Source organism: Haliotis rubra, unplaced genomic scaffold (genome assembly GCF_003918875.1).
Source record: "Haliotis rubra isolate DU_JTF1 unplaced genomic scaffold, ASM391887v1 Scf99, whole genome shotgun sequence".
Lineage (NCBI taxonomy): Eukaryota > Metazoa > Mollusca > Gastropoda > Lepetellida > Haliotidae > Haliotis > Haliotis rubra.
Window position 1 is genome coordinate 1,253,657 of NW_025767734.1, and position 14,994 is coordinate 1,268,650.

The window sequence follows — 14,994 nt, forward strand, 5'->3', positions numbered from 1 at the left end:
CAGACCCGATTATTTACAGACAGCCGCCATATAGCTGGACTATCGCTGAGTGCGGCGTTAAACAGCAAACAAACAAAATCATACTGTTGTCATGAAAGAGTAGGTTGCCTGTTACGAGCATGGGTCGCTGAAGACCAACTCTAACCCTGATCTTCACGGGTTCATCAGTTCGAAAACACCATAACTAGCGACCCCATCAGTGCCTGGTGTAGCCAACACTCGGACTGATAACATCTACCAGTTTATGTGTATTGGACATTACCAGTATGACAGCTATGGTTAAATAAAATCAGACTCATTATTTGAATACATTTAAACTAAATAAATTGCAAAAGTAGATGTGTAACGCTTGCTGCCAAGAAGAGTTTAATTTGGCGATACACATGACAGTTGATATATATAAGTATTCTGGAAAGAAATTTACATTTTACGTCATTTCTTTGCACGATAAGGGAGTTTACGGCCAAGACAAGATACATGATTTCCGCATTATCGTGTAGGTTATATTTAACCGCATGTGAATCATCCCGTAAATAAAAAGACGAATCCATTGCACCAACCTTGTTTTGTTTATTCATTATGCTTAATGCGGCATGTTGTTAATCGCATACGCACTCAAGAACATTCATCCTAAAATGGATGGACGGGGACACGGTTTCCAGAGCTTGCCCGACCCCCAGCAGCCGCGACCCCAGGGTACACACATCTTCTGTAGTGGGAAGGGATGGCCCCCAACAAGGCATCTGGGCAACATGCCATGTCCTGGCAAGCCGCCATTTGGGTCCTGCCATTTTGTGAGGTCAAGCTTGGGGATATGGAAGCAAGGCACACGGGGATTTCTGGAAACATAAATGTCAACGGTAGAGATGACAAGTGTGGATTATCGGCTGAAGCCCCTGCAGTTCCGAAATGACAGGAATAGTTAGGTGTGAATATTATATGGATGGAGTGAGTTAGTATGGGTTTACGCTGCTTTTAGCAATATTCCAGCAATATCGCACCAGATACGGGTTTCACACATATTGGGTAATCGATCCCGGGTCTTCGGCGTGATGAGCGAACGCTATCCCTTATGTGGATGGATCATTGGAAACCAGTGAAGACTTTGGTGTTCGTGAAGGATGTCCTGCTCATACTGCGACACCCGTCACTCAAACAATTTGTACAAAATTAGATTGAAGGATTGACGCTGATAGATTTGACAATTACTTGACAGGATTCCACCGGGGCTACTCAGGAATTCAAAGGAACTGTTGCATTGGCGCACACATCACAGATTGTATCCAGGTGGTAATAGAACATGAGTCTTGATATGATACCTTTACAACACATTGCTACCAGAGGGGCGGGAACTGGTTTTAACGCCGTTTGGAACAGTGTTTCAGTTACATCATGGCATGTCACTTTTTTTGTTTGATGGTTTTTTGTTTGTTTGACGTTTTACGCCGCACTCGGCAATATTCCAACTATTTGAAGGCTGCGTATAAATAATCGAATCTGGGCCGGACAATCCAGTGATTGACAACATGAGCATCGATCTACACAACTGGGTTAGAATAACAAGTATCAATCAAGTCTGCGAGCTTGATACCGTTGCGCATGTTTGTTTGGTTTGTTGTTTAGCGCCGCACTCAGCAATATTCCAGCTATATGTCAGTGGTCTGTAAATGACCGAGTCTGAACCAGACATGTGTCAACAGTCAGCGAGGCTGACCACCCTATCCCGTTAGTCGCCTCTTAACAAGCATGGGTTAGTGAAGACCAATTCTAACCTGGATCTTCAAGGGTGTGTGTCTGTTTAGGGGGAAGGGAGTCAGTGGTGATGATTCCATTAAATATTGGGTTATCTATTCAATCTGAGAAACAAATTCAACCAAGTTGAACTGATAGCAGGCGCCCAGAGAAATGTTGAATATTTTTTAATTTATATATTTTTATTGTTGTTGTTGTTGTTGTTGTTGTTCGGGTTTGTTATCTGCATTTTACGCAATACCAAAACTCGTACAGTAATCATTCCAAATGATTCTTGATATTATAATCAGTACAGTTATGACGGTGAGGTGAGGTGAGGTGAGGTGAAGTTGGGTTTAACGTCGTGCTTGAGAATATTTCGCTCATATGACTAAGTACATGCGTGTGTATGTGTATGTGTGGCTGCTTGTACTAGCCCAGACATAAGCTGGTTTTATAGTGCTAGCCCACCGAGATACCAGTATTATCTCAGTGGGCTAGCACTATAAAACCAGCTTCAGTCTGGGCTAGTACAAGCAGCCACACATACACACGCATGCACGTCGTCATCTGAGCGAAATATTCTCAAGCACGACGTTAAACCCAATTTCACCCCATCTCTTACCTTCGAGATACGGGTTTAAAGGCGTCTCTCTGCACGTGAAAGGTGTTAGTGTTGTCGCAGATGATACGAGACAGACTGCTTCTCCGGATCTCCTGGAGTTGGGCTGCGAACAGAACATGATTCACTTAGCTTGATAACGATGTAAGAATCAACACTGGAACCTCGCTCTATGCAATAAACTAGAAGGTGTCATCCATAAAGGCGCATGATTCATTAATGATTCAGACGGGTGACAATGTACTAAGGTACACAAATCTTGGATGGTTGGATGGATCTCAAAATAGTACTGGTCAGTGGCCACCGTGGTTTGATGGGAGCATCACTGTCGTTAGGGAGTGAGTGAGTTCAGTTTTACGTCGCAATATTCAAGCTATATGGCGGCAGTCTGTAAATAATCGAGTCTGGACCAGACAAGCCAGTGATCACCTGCATGAGCATCGATCTGCGCAGTTGGGAATCGATGACATGTGTCAACAAAGTCAGCGAGCCTGACCACCCGATCCCGTTAGTCGCCTCTTACGACAAGCATGGGTTACTGAAGATCAATATTCCTGTCGTTAAGGAATTGCGGCTTTCCTTTGTATAGAACACCCGAGTCATCACAGATTTTCAGTAATCCATTCATATAACTATTATCTCAATTTTGACGAGTAGACAAATGTACATGTACATGCCAGTGAGTAGGGAGATTTGAAAACTCCATGTAAAGGTTGTGTAGCATGGCACATCATGGTGAAAAGAATTTAGCAAATATCTGTAATGACTTTACATGCTCTTTGGTCACGAAACTTTGATTGAAACTATAAACTGTCAGCAACATAGCACACGCTTATCAATTGTAAGTGGCCATACTTCCAAACCAGCTTAGGATGCCCAACCACGAAGAAGATGACCAAGACATGGCAACATCATAACACATTAAACCTTCAGTCTGCCATAAAAATAAACCATAATGCTGAAACTTTCAACTGAACCAAACTATTTTATCTGCATAAAGGAAGAATTAGGATGAAGATATATTTTTCCGAGCAAGATCTGGTATTAGATGTTTCACTTCCCTCTTGATCTTGCTATCAAGATTCCTTTTAAATTGAAGTGTCGACTCATTATTTATTACCAAATGCGTAGACCAATGTTCATGATGTTGATCACTGGATTGTCTGATCCAGACTCGGTTATTTACAAACCGCCGCGGGGCGTTGGGGTAGCCTAGTGGTTAAAGCGTTGGCACGTCACGCCGAAGACCCGGGTTCGATTCCCCACATGGGCACAATGTGTTAAGCCGAAATCTGGTGTCCCCCGCCGTGATATTGCTGGAATATTGCTAAAAGCGGCGTACAACTAAACTCAGTCAGACAAACCGCAACCATATAGCAGGAATATTGCTGAGTGCTGACTTTAACAATAATCAAACGTAGTGTTTCAAACGTGTAATTGAAAGTCTTCCATCATCCATGATGGGAATCGAACCCAGACCCTCTTTATCAGTAGTTGAGAAATCTTGACCACAAAACAGATATTAGGTTGAAAATAGGTGGTTCATCAGAAGGGGCCATGTTTTGCGGATATTACCTGGCCAGGTATATTTTACTAGAGTTTCTTTAGAATTCCCCAACGCACTTGTACACATATATTAAACAAATGTTAATACATTTTGTTTCCACGGTATATCTGTCAGAGGAATCTCTTCTGGGTTTTACTTGTTTTCACTTGAAAACGTAAAACCTGAGGGGTGTTGGGGTGAGGGGGCGAAGGGTGTTACGACGTAAATTGTAATAAAAACGCAAATTGTAATACTTGCAGCAAATTGTAATAAACTTGACGTAAATTGTAATAAAAACGTAAATTGTAATAAAAATTGACGTCAATTGTAATACGCAAATTGTAATAAAAATTGACGTAAATTGTTATAATTTTCGTTGCGGTAAAATGTAATAAATATTTACGTAAATTGTAATAACAGTTTTAATCACTCGTAAATACGCAGGTGTTTGTTTTTCGTTGCATTTCATACATCAAATAAGCTTGTTAGGGCGATAACTCAAGAAAGAAATGATGGATTTTGTTCAAATTTGGTACCAAGGTATATTGGCGAGATTCACCGACACAAGTGAAATGGAGTGACCTTGAGATAATTTTCAAGGTCACAGCCAAAATCTGAGGGTTTTGACAATATAAAGATTGTTAGCGCGATAACCTAAGAAAGAATTGACAAATCTGAGATAAATGACGAAAATGATATTCGTCCTGATATATAATCGATATAAGATCTCTTACTGTCCTCTGTATCATGTCTTTTCGCAAATATCTTTTGAGGTTTTGATATGTATAAATATAAAGTGGGGTGGGTGGGGTGGGTTTCTAACGGGTATATCAAATCAAATCAAATCAAATTAGACATTTGTATAGCGCTACATATCCAGAGTCCTGCTCATGTGCGCTTAGTCGAATGCTCGTTTGAAGAGGATGGTTTTGCGAGAAGATCGGAAACTGTTGATATTTTCCGATTTTCTGACATTTTCAGGTAATCAATTCCAGAGTACAGCACCCGGTCTGCTAAATGATCTGTCTCCGTATGTTGTGGTTCGGACAAATGGAATAGCCTAGCTGACTAGCAATGAAATGCATCTCAAATTAAACTTCAGGAAACAAAATAAGCAAGAAACATTTTTGTATGTTTGAGATTGGTAGAGGTCGGCTAGAATTAAACTTAGATATTAAACTGCACAAAAGGCAATTTGAAACTACAATCGCTTGTTCAAATGACTCACCCTTCGGTTTACTGAAAGAACTCGAGTAAGAAATGATGGATTTTGTTCAAATTTGGTACCAAGGTTTATTGACGAGATTTACCGACACCACTTGAATTTAGTGACCTAGTGACATCTAGTTAGTTTGACTACTTTTTCAACGCCCCTTGTAACATACTTAAAAGAAATGAGAACGTCTAAGGAAAAAAGCATTTCGATCACTTAATACTTCTGAGCTATTTAAATACAAAAAGCAAAGGAATAAAGTAAATAATCTAAAAAGAATAGCCAAAGGAAACTTTTAATCTATTTTTGATAACTATTTATCACTCAGTCTACTCAATCAGGTGGTTACTACTTCATCGGGACCCATTCCCCTTCTTGTCACTGATGATTCTGGGATACCTTCAGTTTTTACAGATTTGGATAAAGCTCAAACATTAAATGAATATTTTGTATCTGTTTCAAATGTTACTGATGGCGGCAAGACTTTGCCACCTGTTAGCCATCGCTGTGTTAACAGTATAACAAATATCATTGTAACCGAAAAGGAGGTATCTGATAAGACCTTACCAGCAAACAAATCTAGTGGACCTGATGGCATTAACATGAGAGTGTTAAAACGAATTTGTACATCTATAGCCGAACCTCTTTGTTTGCTGTATAATATATCACTGAGTGACTGTATTTCCTACATTGTGGAAAACGGGTAATGTTACTCCTATTTTGAAAGAAGGAAAGGCATCCCTCCCAACTAATTACAGACCTATAAGTTTAATACCTATCCTTTGGAAAATCCTTGAAAGAATAATGGTAAAGCATGTGCACGACCATTTCCATGAACATAACATTTTAAGTAAATTCCAGTCAGGTTCTACTGCTAGTCATTCTACTACATCTCAACATAGACATTTATCATAATATATGCTCAGTCCTAGATAATCACCACCTTTACTGTATGCTGTTTTGTGATATTTCAAAAGCTTTTTACAGGGCATGGCATAAAGGTTTATTGCACAAATTAGAAAATGATGGCGTTCGTGGAAACGTACTTAGTTGGTTAACTAACTATCTATCTGGGCCCGGTTGTTCAATACTCGGTTATCTTAACCGCCGGTTAACTCCTAACGGCCGGTTAAATCCTTAACCGGCCGTTAGGTAACCGAACGTTAAATATGCGTTGTTCAAAACATGGTTAGTCATTCCGTTAGCTAACGTTGCCGTCAAAGTTTAACAGTGTGGTTAACGTCACTGGTTAGCTTCCATATATCCCATAGTTCCGTTTTCTGTTTACTTCCGGTTTACCAAAAATGGAAACGCAAAATGTCGCCTACACCCCAAGGAAAAAGAGAAGTCGAAATTTCTCTGCTGACTAAGAGAATGTAATCCAGTCAATGGTTGAGGCCAACTCTATAGTTTATCATAGGCATGCGCATGTCGTAGCGTTACGAACGTTTTGTATTGGAACACAAGGTTCCAGCCGTTTGCATAATTTATATTTCAAAGACATATGATCCCAGCTCTCTGTGTGGGACTTACTTCAATTCCAGCAACAGAAAAGACATTTTAATGACTGACTGACTGAGTTTGGTTTTACGCCGCTTTTAGCAATATTCCAGCAACATCACGGCGGGGGACACCAGAAATGGGCTTCACACATTGTGCCCATGTGGGGATTCGAACCCGGGTCTTCGGCGTGACGAGCCAACGCTTTAACCATTAGGGTACCCAACCGCCCCACATTTTAATGAAAAACTACAGCACAGCTATAGATAAAATATGATGAATCCATGAAAATAATATTAATATTAGAAGCATGTTGTCCGTGGATAGAAAATGTATAAATATTACACAAAGAGTTACGCTTAGACGGCTACAGTCTTAATGAATCTTTGAATTCCCACAAGACCTATCGCTCACTTTTCACTCCTTAAATTGTCATGACTGTATGGCCAAGTCGTGAAGATGCTATCAATATCATTTATTAATTATTTGCCAAGTCTGTCAAAAAGTGTAATGTATGAACACACATTGCCAAATCTTTTAACATCAAACAATATAGATGTTGTGTAATTAATACCATAGCTTTTATCTGAAATATGCATTCAATACCAATAGAAACTTAATATGTTACTAGTACTAAGTGCAAGCAGATCAAACTTTAATCGTACTATGGGCCCCGGGGCCAACACTGCTGAATAAAATCGATCTATTATTCGACCTTACTTTTGACAAGAATCTCATGAATAATTCTGTGCAATATCGTCATTATCTGAACGCCTTCACAGACGCATATTCCGGAAAGATGTCTTGAAAAACATGAAGCTGCGTCTAATTTATAGATGAACATAATTTCCTCGATACTCATTAATCAGATGAACCTTCATTTAGTTCAATTCACAAGTGACTGAAGAAAATGCATTATTCTTGTTAATGACTTCATGGTCGGAAAACATATATTATATTTCATAAGTGTATTATAGAACGCTGTAGTAGATAAACATAATTTCCTCGATACTCATTAATCAGGTGAACCTCCATTTAATGCATAGATAGTTCTTTTCAATGTCAAAGGACGGAAAACATTCAAGGACGGAAAACATGTATTATATTTCATAAGTGTATTATAGAACGCTGCAACGATTCGGCAGAGAAATACTATTGTGCCATAGTATTCCTTATATGAACCTATCAGTGTATAACATTAGCATTCAGATATTGTTGTAAAATAAGTTAAAAATTCCAAATATTATCGTGTAATATGACAAGAGATAGTGTTGTGTTCACTGTGACAAAAAGGTTTCGATATTCAAATATAATATTTAATCAAAGTGACTACGAAGTAGGCCTGCGTGACTCACAACAGAAATAGATACATAATAATGTTATGTTTATTTTCCTACACATCAGTTGCGAGAGCAATGATTATGCTAACTAAGCTTTCATCAATTAATACAGCATTTTTAAAAGATGATTTGCTTCAATTAAAACATTCGAAGAATGAAAAAGAAATTAGGCCTATTGCTGAAATGATTAGTAAAACTATAATTAAAATCCATCTATGGGAAAGGATGCCAGACGGACATATCAAAACGAAATCGGGTAATTACTTGGAGTATAGATTTTCAAAAATAGCATATTAATTAACAATGATATCAGTTTTTAATAAGATCACTAATAATTTTTGCTGTGTCAGAAACGTTGCCGATAAGCCTGGAATCGTGTTCAGATGTTTTCATAAATACACTCACACGAACGCCCAAGTGCACTTTGCGCCCTATTGGATAGTGTATACAAAATCACGTTTCGCGAAGGCCGGTATTGAAACGCCAATTACATCACTTGTATTTCATATTCAGCAGCGACAAATGAATCACTGCATTCTAAGGCTGGGACCGGTACTCGGGTACTCGAATCCTGGTCGGGTACAGCTGGAATCGAGTCCTATTTGTAGGAATCGAGTATCCGGAAAGGGAGAGAGCTCTGTAATAACAAGGGCAGACAATAGCTTGTCTTTTTCATTTTTGACGTAACACACATTTACATCATTAAGTGAGTGAGTGAGTGAGTTTAGTTTTACGCCGCACTCGATGTGCGCAATTGGGAACCGATGACATATGTCAACCAAGTCAGGGAGTCTGACCACCCGATCCCGTTAGTCGCTTCTTACGACAAGCATGGGTTACTGAAGATCCATATTCTAACCCGGAAATTCACGGGTTTTTACATCTTTGGTATTGTCCGATTAATGGAGCATAGTTTTAATGACTGTAATTTATCTGTGCATGAGCATTGAGTAGTTAAGTTACAGTAGCAGCAGGAACAAAACGTTCGTTGTTATAACGAGGAATGTAAGTAATGGTGTTACTCTCTATATTGGTTAAACAGACGTAAATTAAATAGCTTGAGGTCAGTTTTAATGTCTTATTACCAACTGTTCAAGTTTTCTACAATAATCTCTGTCAAATCGTGATTGAATATTCAGAAAGTTGACCAGAATGTATTTCTTACATTTCCGGGTACTCGATTCCGATTCGGGTACGTACATGCGGGTACTCGATTCCATTGTTTCCTACTTGTCCCAGCCCTACTGAATTCCTCATACATTTTAGAATCTAATTACAACTGGTCTTTTTGGCACCAATACCAAGTGTCTAGATAAAGTGAAACGAAAGATATTCGGGGTGTAAACAACTGCTGTGTTCGAAAGACAACACCAGTCTGAAATGTAAACAAAGAAAATTTCAGACTTTACACTGTGTAGCATTTTCTCAAATTTTCAGACACCCATTTGCATGGAAAGAGCATAGTAGCAAGAAATAGGAAATTTAAAATAGATACAATACAGGAATGTGATGTGTTTACACGAAACTGTCAAGTTTCTGTCGTGCCTGACGCCATGACTGACGCAAAATCACGCAGAACGACAACGGTAGTAATCGCCAATTACACTTTCAGTATCATAATGTAATCGTTCGGATATTTTTTCATGAAACTAATTTAATTATCTACATGTAGCCTTGTTCAATATCATACCATACGTGGGTATAGGGTGTACGTGTTATATTCTTTGAAAGTGTTTGTTTGAATAATATTTACAGAAGAAATTCACATATTTAGTGTAGTAAAGCATATATAAACCTTTACACAAGTGTTAAAAGATGAAACGTAGGCATCATGTACTTGTACAACATGTATTTTAGTTCCTATGATGTGCATAGATACAGTTTCGTATGTAACTCTTCGTCAGATAATTTCCAATATCGAAGTCCAGTCCACGATACACCCTATTCTTTCTTTGCTGAACTGGCATCATGAAAGCAGTGTTAGCCATGAACGCCATTTGCGAGTTAACCAGTTAGCGGCGGTCCTTAGGTGTGTTAACTTAACGTCACGTTAACAGCCTGTTAAAAGTTAACAGAGTTTTGAACAACAAGATAACCCTCTGTTATTAGGTAACAGTCGGTTAAATGTACTTAACGGCTGGTTAAAAGATAACCGAGTTTTGAACAACCGGGCCCTGATAGACGACAGTGTGTCTCTGTTAATGGAACATTATGAAAAACTAAATGTTACTGCAGGGGTTCCTCAAGGATTTGCCCTTGGTTAATTTGTGTTCCCTGTATATATCAATGATTTACCTGGAAATTTACAAAATATCACAATAATGTTAGCCGATGACACATCAATCGGTGTTGCGGGAAAATATGTACAATCCATAGAAGCAACTCTCAACTATGATTTAGCCAATTGAATAAATGGGCAGAAAAGTGGTGTGGTGTGTTCTAACGGTTATATCTAGCATACTTTAAGACATAGAGGGGGTGGTGGTGGTTCTAACGGTTATATCTCAAATACATGTAGAGGCGGGAGGCCTAACGGGTATGAACAACAATAAAACCTTTCATGCATTTATGACCCACATTTTCGAACCTTTTATCAGTCTCTAAAAGGGAGCTGGCAATAGATTTTAATGAGCTTCGTCCTTCAAGCCTGAAAACCTTTTAATATGGTTGATTAATCCTTTGTCATTTATCAAAAAAAGTAGTGAGGTTGTGGTTTAAATATTGTTATAGATTTCTAAAATATATGGACACTATTGGGACGTTGGTAACTGTCATCAGACATTATTTGACGACATTTCTCATGGTTTGAATATAGCCGACTTTATAGAAGATAAATATCAGTTTACAACACAACTGCTTAAATCTTGGTATTTTCGGAACCAGAGAAGGGATATGCCGATATTTAGGGCGTTAACCTAGCATATTATGCTCACGAATATAATTTTCTATTTATTACCGAAGTCTTTAATTGCGGAAATTACGCGATAATCTACTTTCCAACAAAGGCAGGCTCCCCGTCATCGTTGTATTTAGAAGGCAGCTTCTTAGAAGCAACGTGACGTCATAACATTGTTCATGATGCCATGTCACCATGATAAAGTGATATTTTACCCGGTGCATATCGCATGAAAACAAATTATCCCCGATATGTTTGCCCTCGTATGTTATAAGCATTGTTATTATCATTCTTTGAGGTTAATGCCACCCGTTGAATTCTTTGTTGTATTTTGAGCGGTGAAACTAAATAAATGATTTCTTTGGTCTACCCATAACAATTGAGGTGTCAACTTCCACTGTATACCTTACAGAAAGAAGTTTTGACTTTACTTTGATAACGAGCACATCTGATCGATTCCTTGAAGCAAATGATGCAATTCAATATCATTTCTACATTTTATTTTAAATGCATCAATCAAATACAACAAATGAGTAGACAGATTGACTGCTATTTGGCAAGGAATAACCAGGCGCCAGCGAGTTATGATATCCTTAGCAAATGTAACTTAAAATTCCCTCTCATAAAAATACAATAATATGTAGTAATATGATGAAAAAATATTATGAACCAGGTTAAACTATGACAACGCAATATATGCATGTATGATCTAAACATAAATCATAATAAATCACATATGATCAAAACATTAAATTGACTTCAAATATATCCTTGCGTCAACACTGAAAATAGTTCGAAAATGAAGAAGAAGAAACGTACATTTCAAAGCGTAAACAAACAATATCCTGTTATTTTGGGATATGCTATGAAGAACTTCAAAATGTAATAGAAATAACATTAAATTATTGAAAGTTATTGCTCGTAAAATATGTCCTTGCGTCAACATCGAAAATAACTTCATAATGAAAAACAATTAACTTTAATTTTCGAAACATACACAAATAATCTCTGGCTTTTTTAAAACGTGTCACGAATAATTTCACAGCTGGTAGAATTAACATGAAATTATAGAAACCATATGCTAACAAAAATTTGAAAATTAGTAATGACAAAGCGTTTGTCACAAACATAGCTATTACCCCCGCCACATGTCGATATCTGAATGTCGCAATTATCCTCTGTCTGACCCTGAAAATTATGTAAACGTTACCGAAACTATCATCTGATGCCTTGATACAAAATGCGAACAAATTCCATCCATTAGGTTTGGAGATATCGCAAGAATACTCGCTGTGACCTTGAAAATAATCCGAAGGTCACTGAATTCGACTGGCGTTAGATGATACTCCCAACGCATCTTGGTACTACCTTTAAGCAAAACATATTAATTCTGTCTTGTATTTTCGCACTAAAAAGTTAGACATGTACAAAACTCTTTTCACTATGAACTTAAAATGAGCACAAGTTTCCCAATCAATTGGTGTAGGGGGATTCCCGCCAATACACCTTGATACAAAATTGGATCAAAATCTATTAATACTTTCCTGAGTTCGCGGCTACCAAGTTTGGCATGTGCAAAACTGTTACACCTTCGCTGTTACCTCTAAAATGACCTCAAGGTCACTAAATTCAAGTGGTGTCGGTAAATCTCCAATCTACAGTCAATAAACCTTGGTACCAAATTTGAACAAAATCCTTCATTTCTTTCTCGAGTTCTTTCAGTAAACAGAATGGGAAGTCATTTGAACAAGCGATTGTAGTTTTGAAACTGCTTTTTTGTGCAGTTTAATATCTAAGTTTGATTCAAGCCGACTTCTACCAATCTCAAACATAGCATATTTTGTTTCCTGAAGTTTGTGATGCATTTTATTGCAGATCTTACGTTTTTTGGGGAGTACCAAGCCAATATACAAAGTCTCACAAAATGGGGATCGTGAGGCTGCAACATAGCAAAACCAATTTGCTTAAGGCTGACAGATAATATGTAGAAAAATAAAACATAAAAACAGCTGCATTTGTATCATATTCTAGGTGAGGCTGACTACTATTTGAACGTCCCTCGTAGTTATACCCGTTAGAACACCCACCCACCTCTCCGACTCTACATGTATGCAAGTGTGTTAGATATACCCGTTAAAACCCACCCTATCCCACCCCCACTTTATATTTATACATATCAAAACCTCAAAACATATTTGCGAAAAAACATGATACAGAGGACAGTTTATATCGATTATATATCAGGACGAATATCATTTTCGTCATTTAGCTAATATTTGTCAATTCATTCTTGGGTTATCGCGCTAACAATCTTTATATTGTCAAAACCCTCAGATTTTGGCTGTGACCTTGAAAATTATCTCAAGGTCACTCCATTTCACTTGTGTCGGTGAATCTCGCCAATATACCTTGGTACCAAATTTGAACCATATCCATCTTTTCTTTCTTGAGTTATCGCCCTAACAAGCTTATTTGATGTATGAAATGCAACGAAAAACAAACACCTGCGTATTTACGAGTGATTAAATCTGTTATTACAATTTACGTAAATATTTATTACATTTTACCGCAACGAAAATTATCACAATTTACGTCAATTTTTATTACAATTTGCGTATTACAATTTACGTCAATTTTTATTACAATTTACGTTTTTATTACAATTTACGTCAGGTTTATTACAATTTGCTGCAAGTATTACAATTTGCGTTTTTATTACAGTTTACGTCGTAAGGGGTATATGAGGTAGGATAGCACGAGGGACTCTCAGACAAAATATTGAAGCCATGTTTTCTCTCACCAGGAGAAAAGCGAGTATGAGGACGATCGAGTTCAAACCAGAACCTGTCCCCTTTCTTGATGGCGGAGAACTGATGGGCGAGAAGACAGCTAAACGTGGGTCCCACCAAACCTCCTGGGAGGGGTCGCTCTGACATGCCACCGGTGAACAGATCGATGTCAGCAGGATGTCTGTAATTTAGCCAAATTCCTATGAAGTCAGTGTATAGCAGCAACAATAACATGTAATCATTTAAAATACGCATAACTTACTCATTTCTCTCAAAAAGAAACCTAGAGACCCCTGGGAGTTTCTTGATGTATGATCCAATCCCACACCGAGGCACACTTGTCTCCTTGCTCGAGTGACTGTTCGGGAAATGCCCGTGTACACCCATCAGTGGCTGGGTGCCCGGTAGTATGAGATGGAAATGTGACTTTGAATGTTGTGGCATTTCTCAGAAACCGTGATTTGTATACTCCCAGGGGAGCTGATCTGTTGACTAGAGTAATAACAACGTATAATATGGAGAACGCCCTGCGTCATGTCAAAATATAGCGCAATATAAATTTGTAGTAGTAGTAGTAGTAGTAGTAGTAGCAGTAGTAGTAGTAGTAGTAGTAGTAGTAGTAGCAGCAGTAGCAGCAGTAGTAGTATTAGTAGTAGTAGTAGCGGCAGCATTAGTAGTAGTAGTAGTAGTAGCGGCAGTAGTAGTAATAGTAGTAGTAGCGGCAGTAGTAGTAGTGGCGAGGAACCCACAATCATAGGTTTCTGGCGTTGCCCAAGGGACGCCTCACGTACTTCTGTAAAGCGAATGGCGGCGCCTCACACGACTGTGCCCAACTACTACCAACCCATGGCATCATGTACACTTAAACCTGATACTTGAAAAAGGTAACTTTCCTTTTCACAGAACTTGTGATTTAAGCAACATCAATATTAACTAAGGATAACACTTCTCTGCATTTTCAGTTAAAATATTACTTCAATTATCAATAAGAAGTTAGTATTCCGGGAGAAACAATGGATAAGTTAACTGAATGCCAGGTAGGTTTTATACTAGGTTACAAAACCATTGATAATATGCTTGTTCCACAAAGTATCGCCCAGAGATACCTTAATATTAAAGGGGGGAACTGTTATGCTTTATTTGTTGACTTTGCTAAAGCGTTTGGCTCTGTGGAAAGAAAGAAATTATGGAATTTTCTAAACACAAGTGGTCTTAAAATGACCCTAAAATGAATAATGATATCTCTCTCTTGATATCTCTTTTTAATTTACGATTAAAAAAAACCTGGGAGATATGTCGGAGTCAATCATTGTTGATATGATAATAATGAATGTTTTGAGAGTGCATCTCCACTTCC

At 38.1% G+C, this 14,994-nt stretch overlaps 1 protein-coding gene across 1 annotated transcript; it reads right to left on the reverse strand.

Moving 5' to 3' along the window:
• Window positions 1–560: 560 nt before the first annotated feature.
• LOC124265682 (peroxidase-like) lies at window positions 561–13,784 on the reverse strand. The gene is made up of 3 exons (XM_046700482.1): window positions 13,649–13,784; window positions 2,357–2,459; window positions 561–839 (listed from the first exon to the last, which is right to left on the reverse strand). The coding sequence occupies exons 1-3, from the start codon at window positions 13,782–13,784 to the stop codon at window positions 626–628; spliced, it is 453 nt and encodes a 150-aa protein (XP_046556438.1). The 3' UTR covers window positions 561–625.
• Between the last annotated feature and the right edge of the window lie 1,210 nt (window positions 13,785–14,994).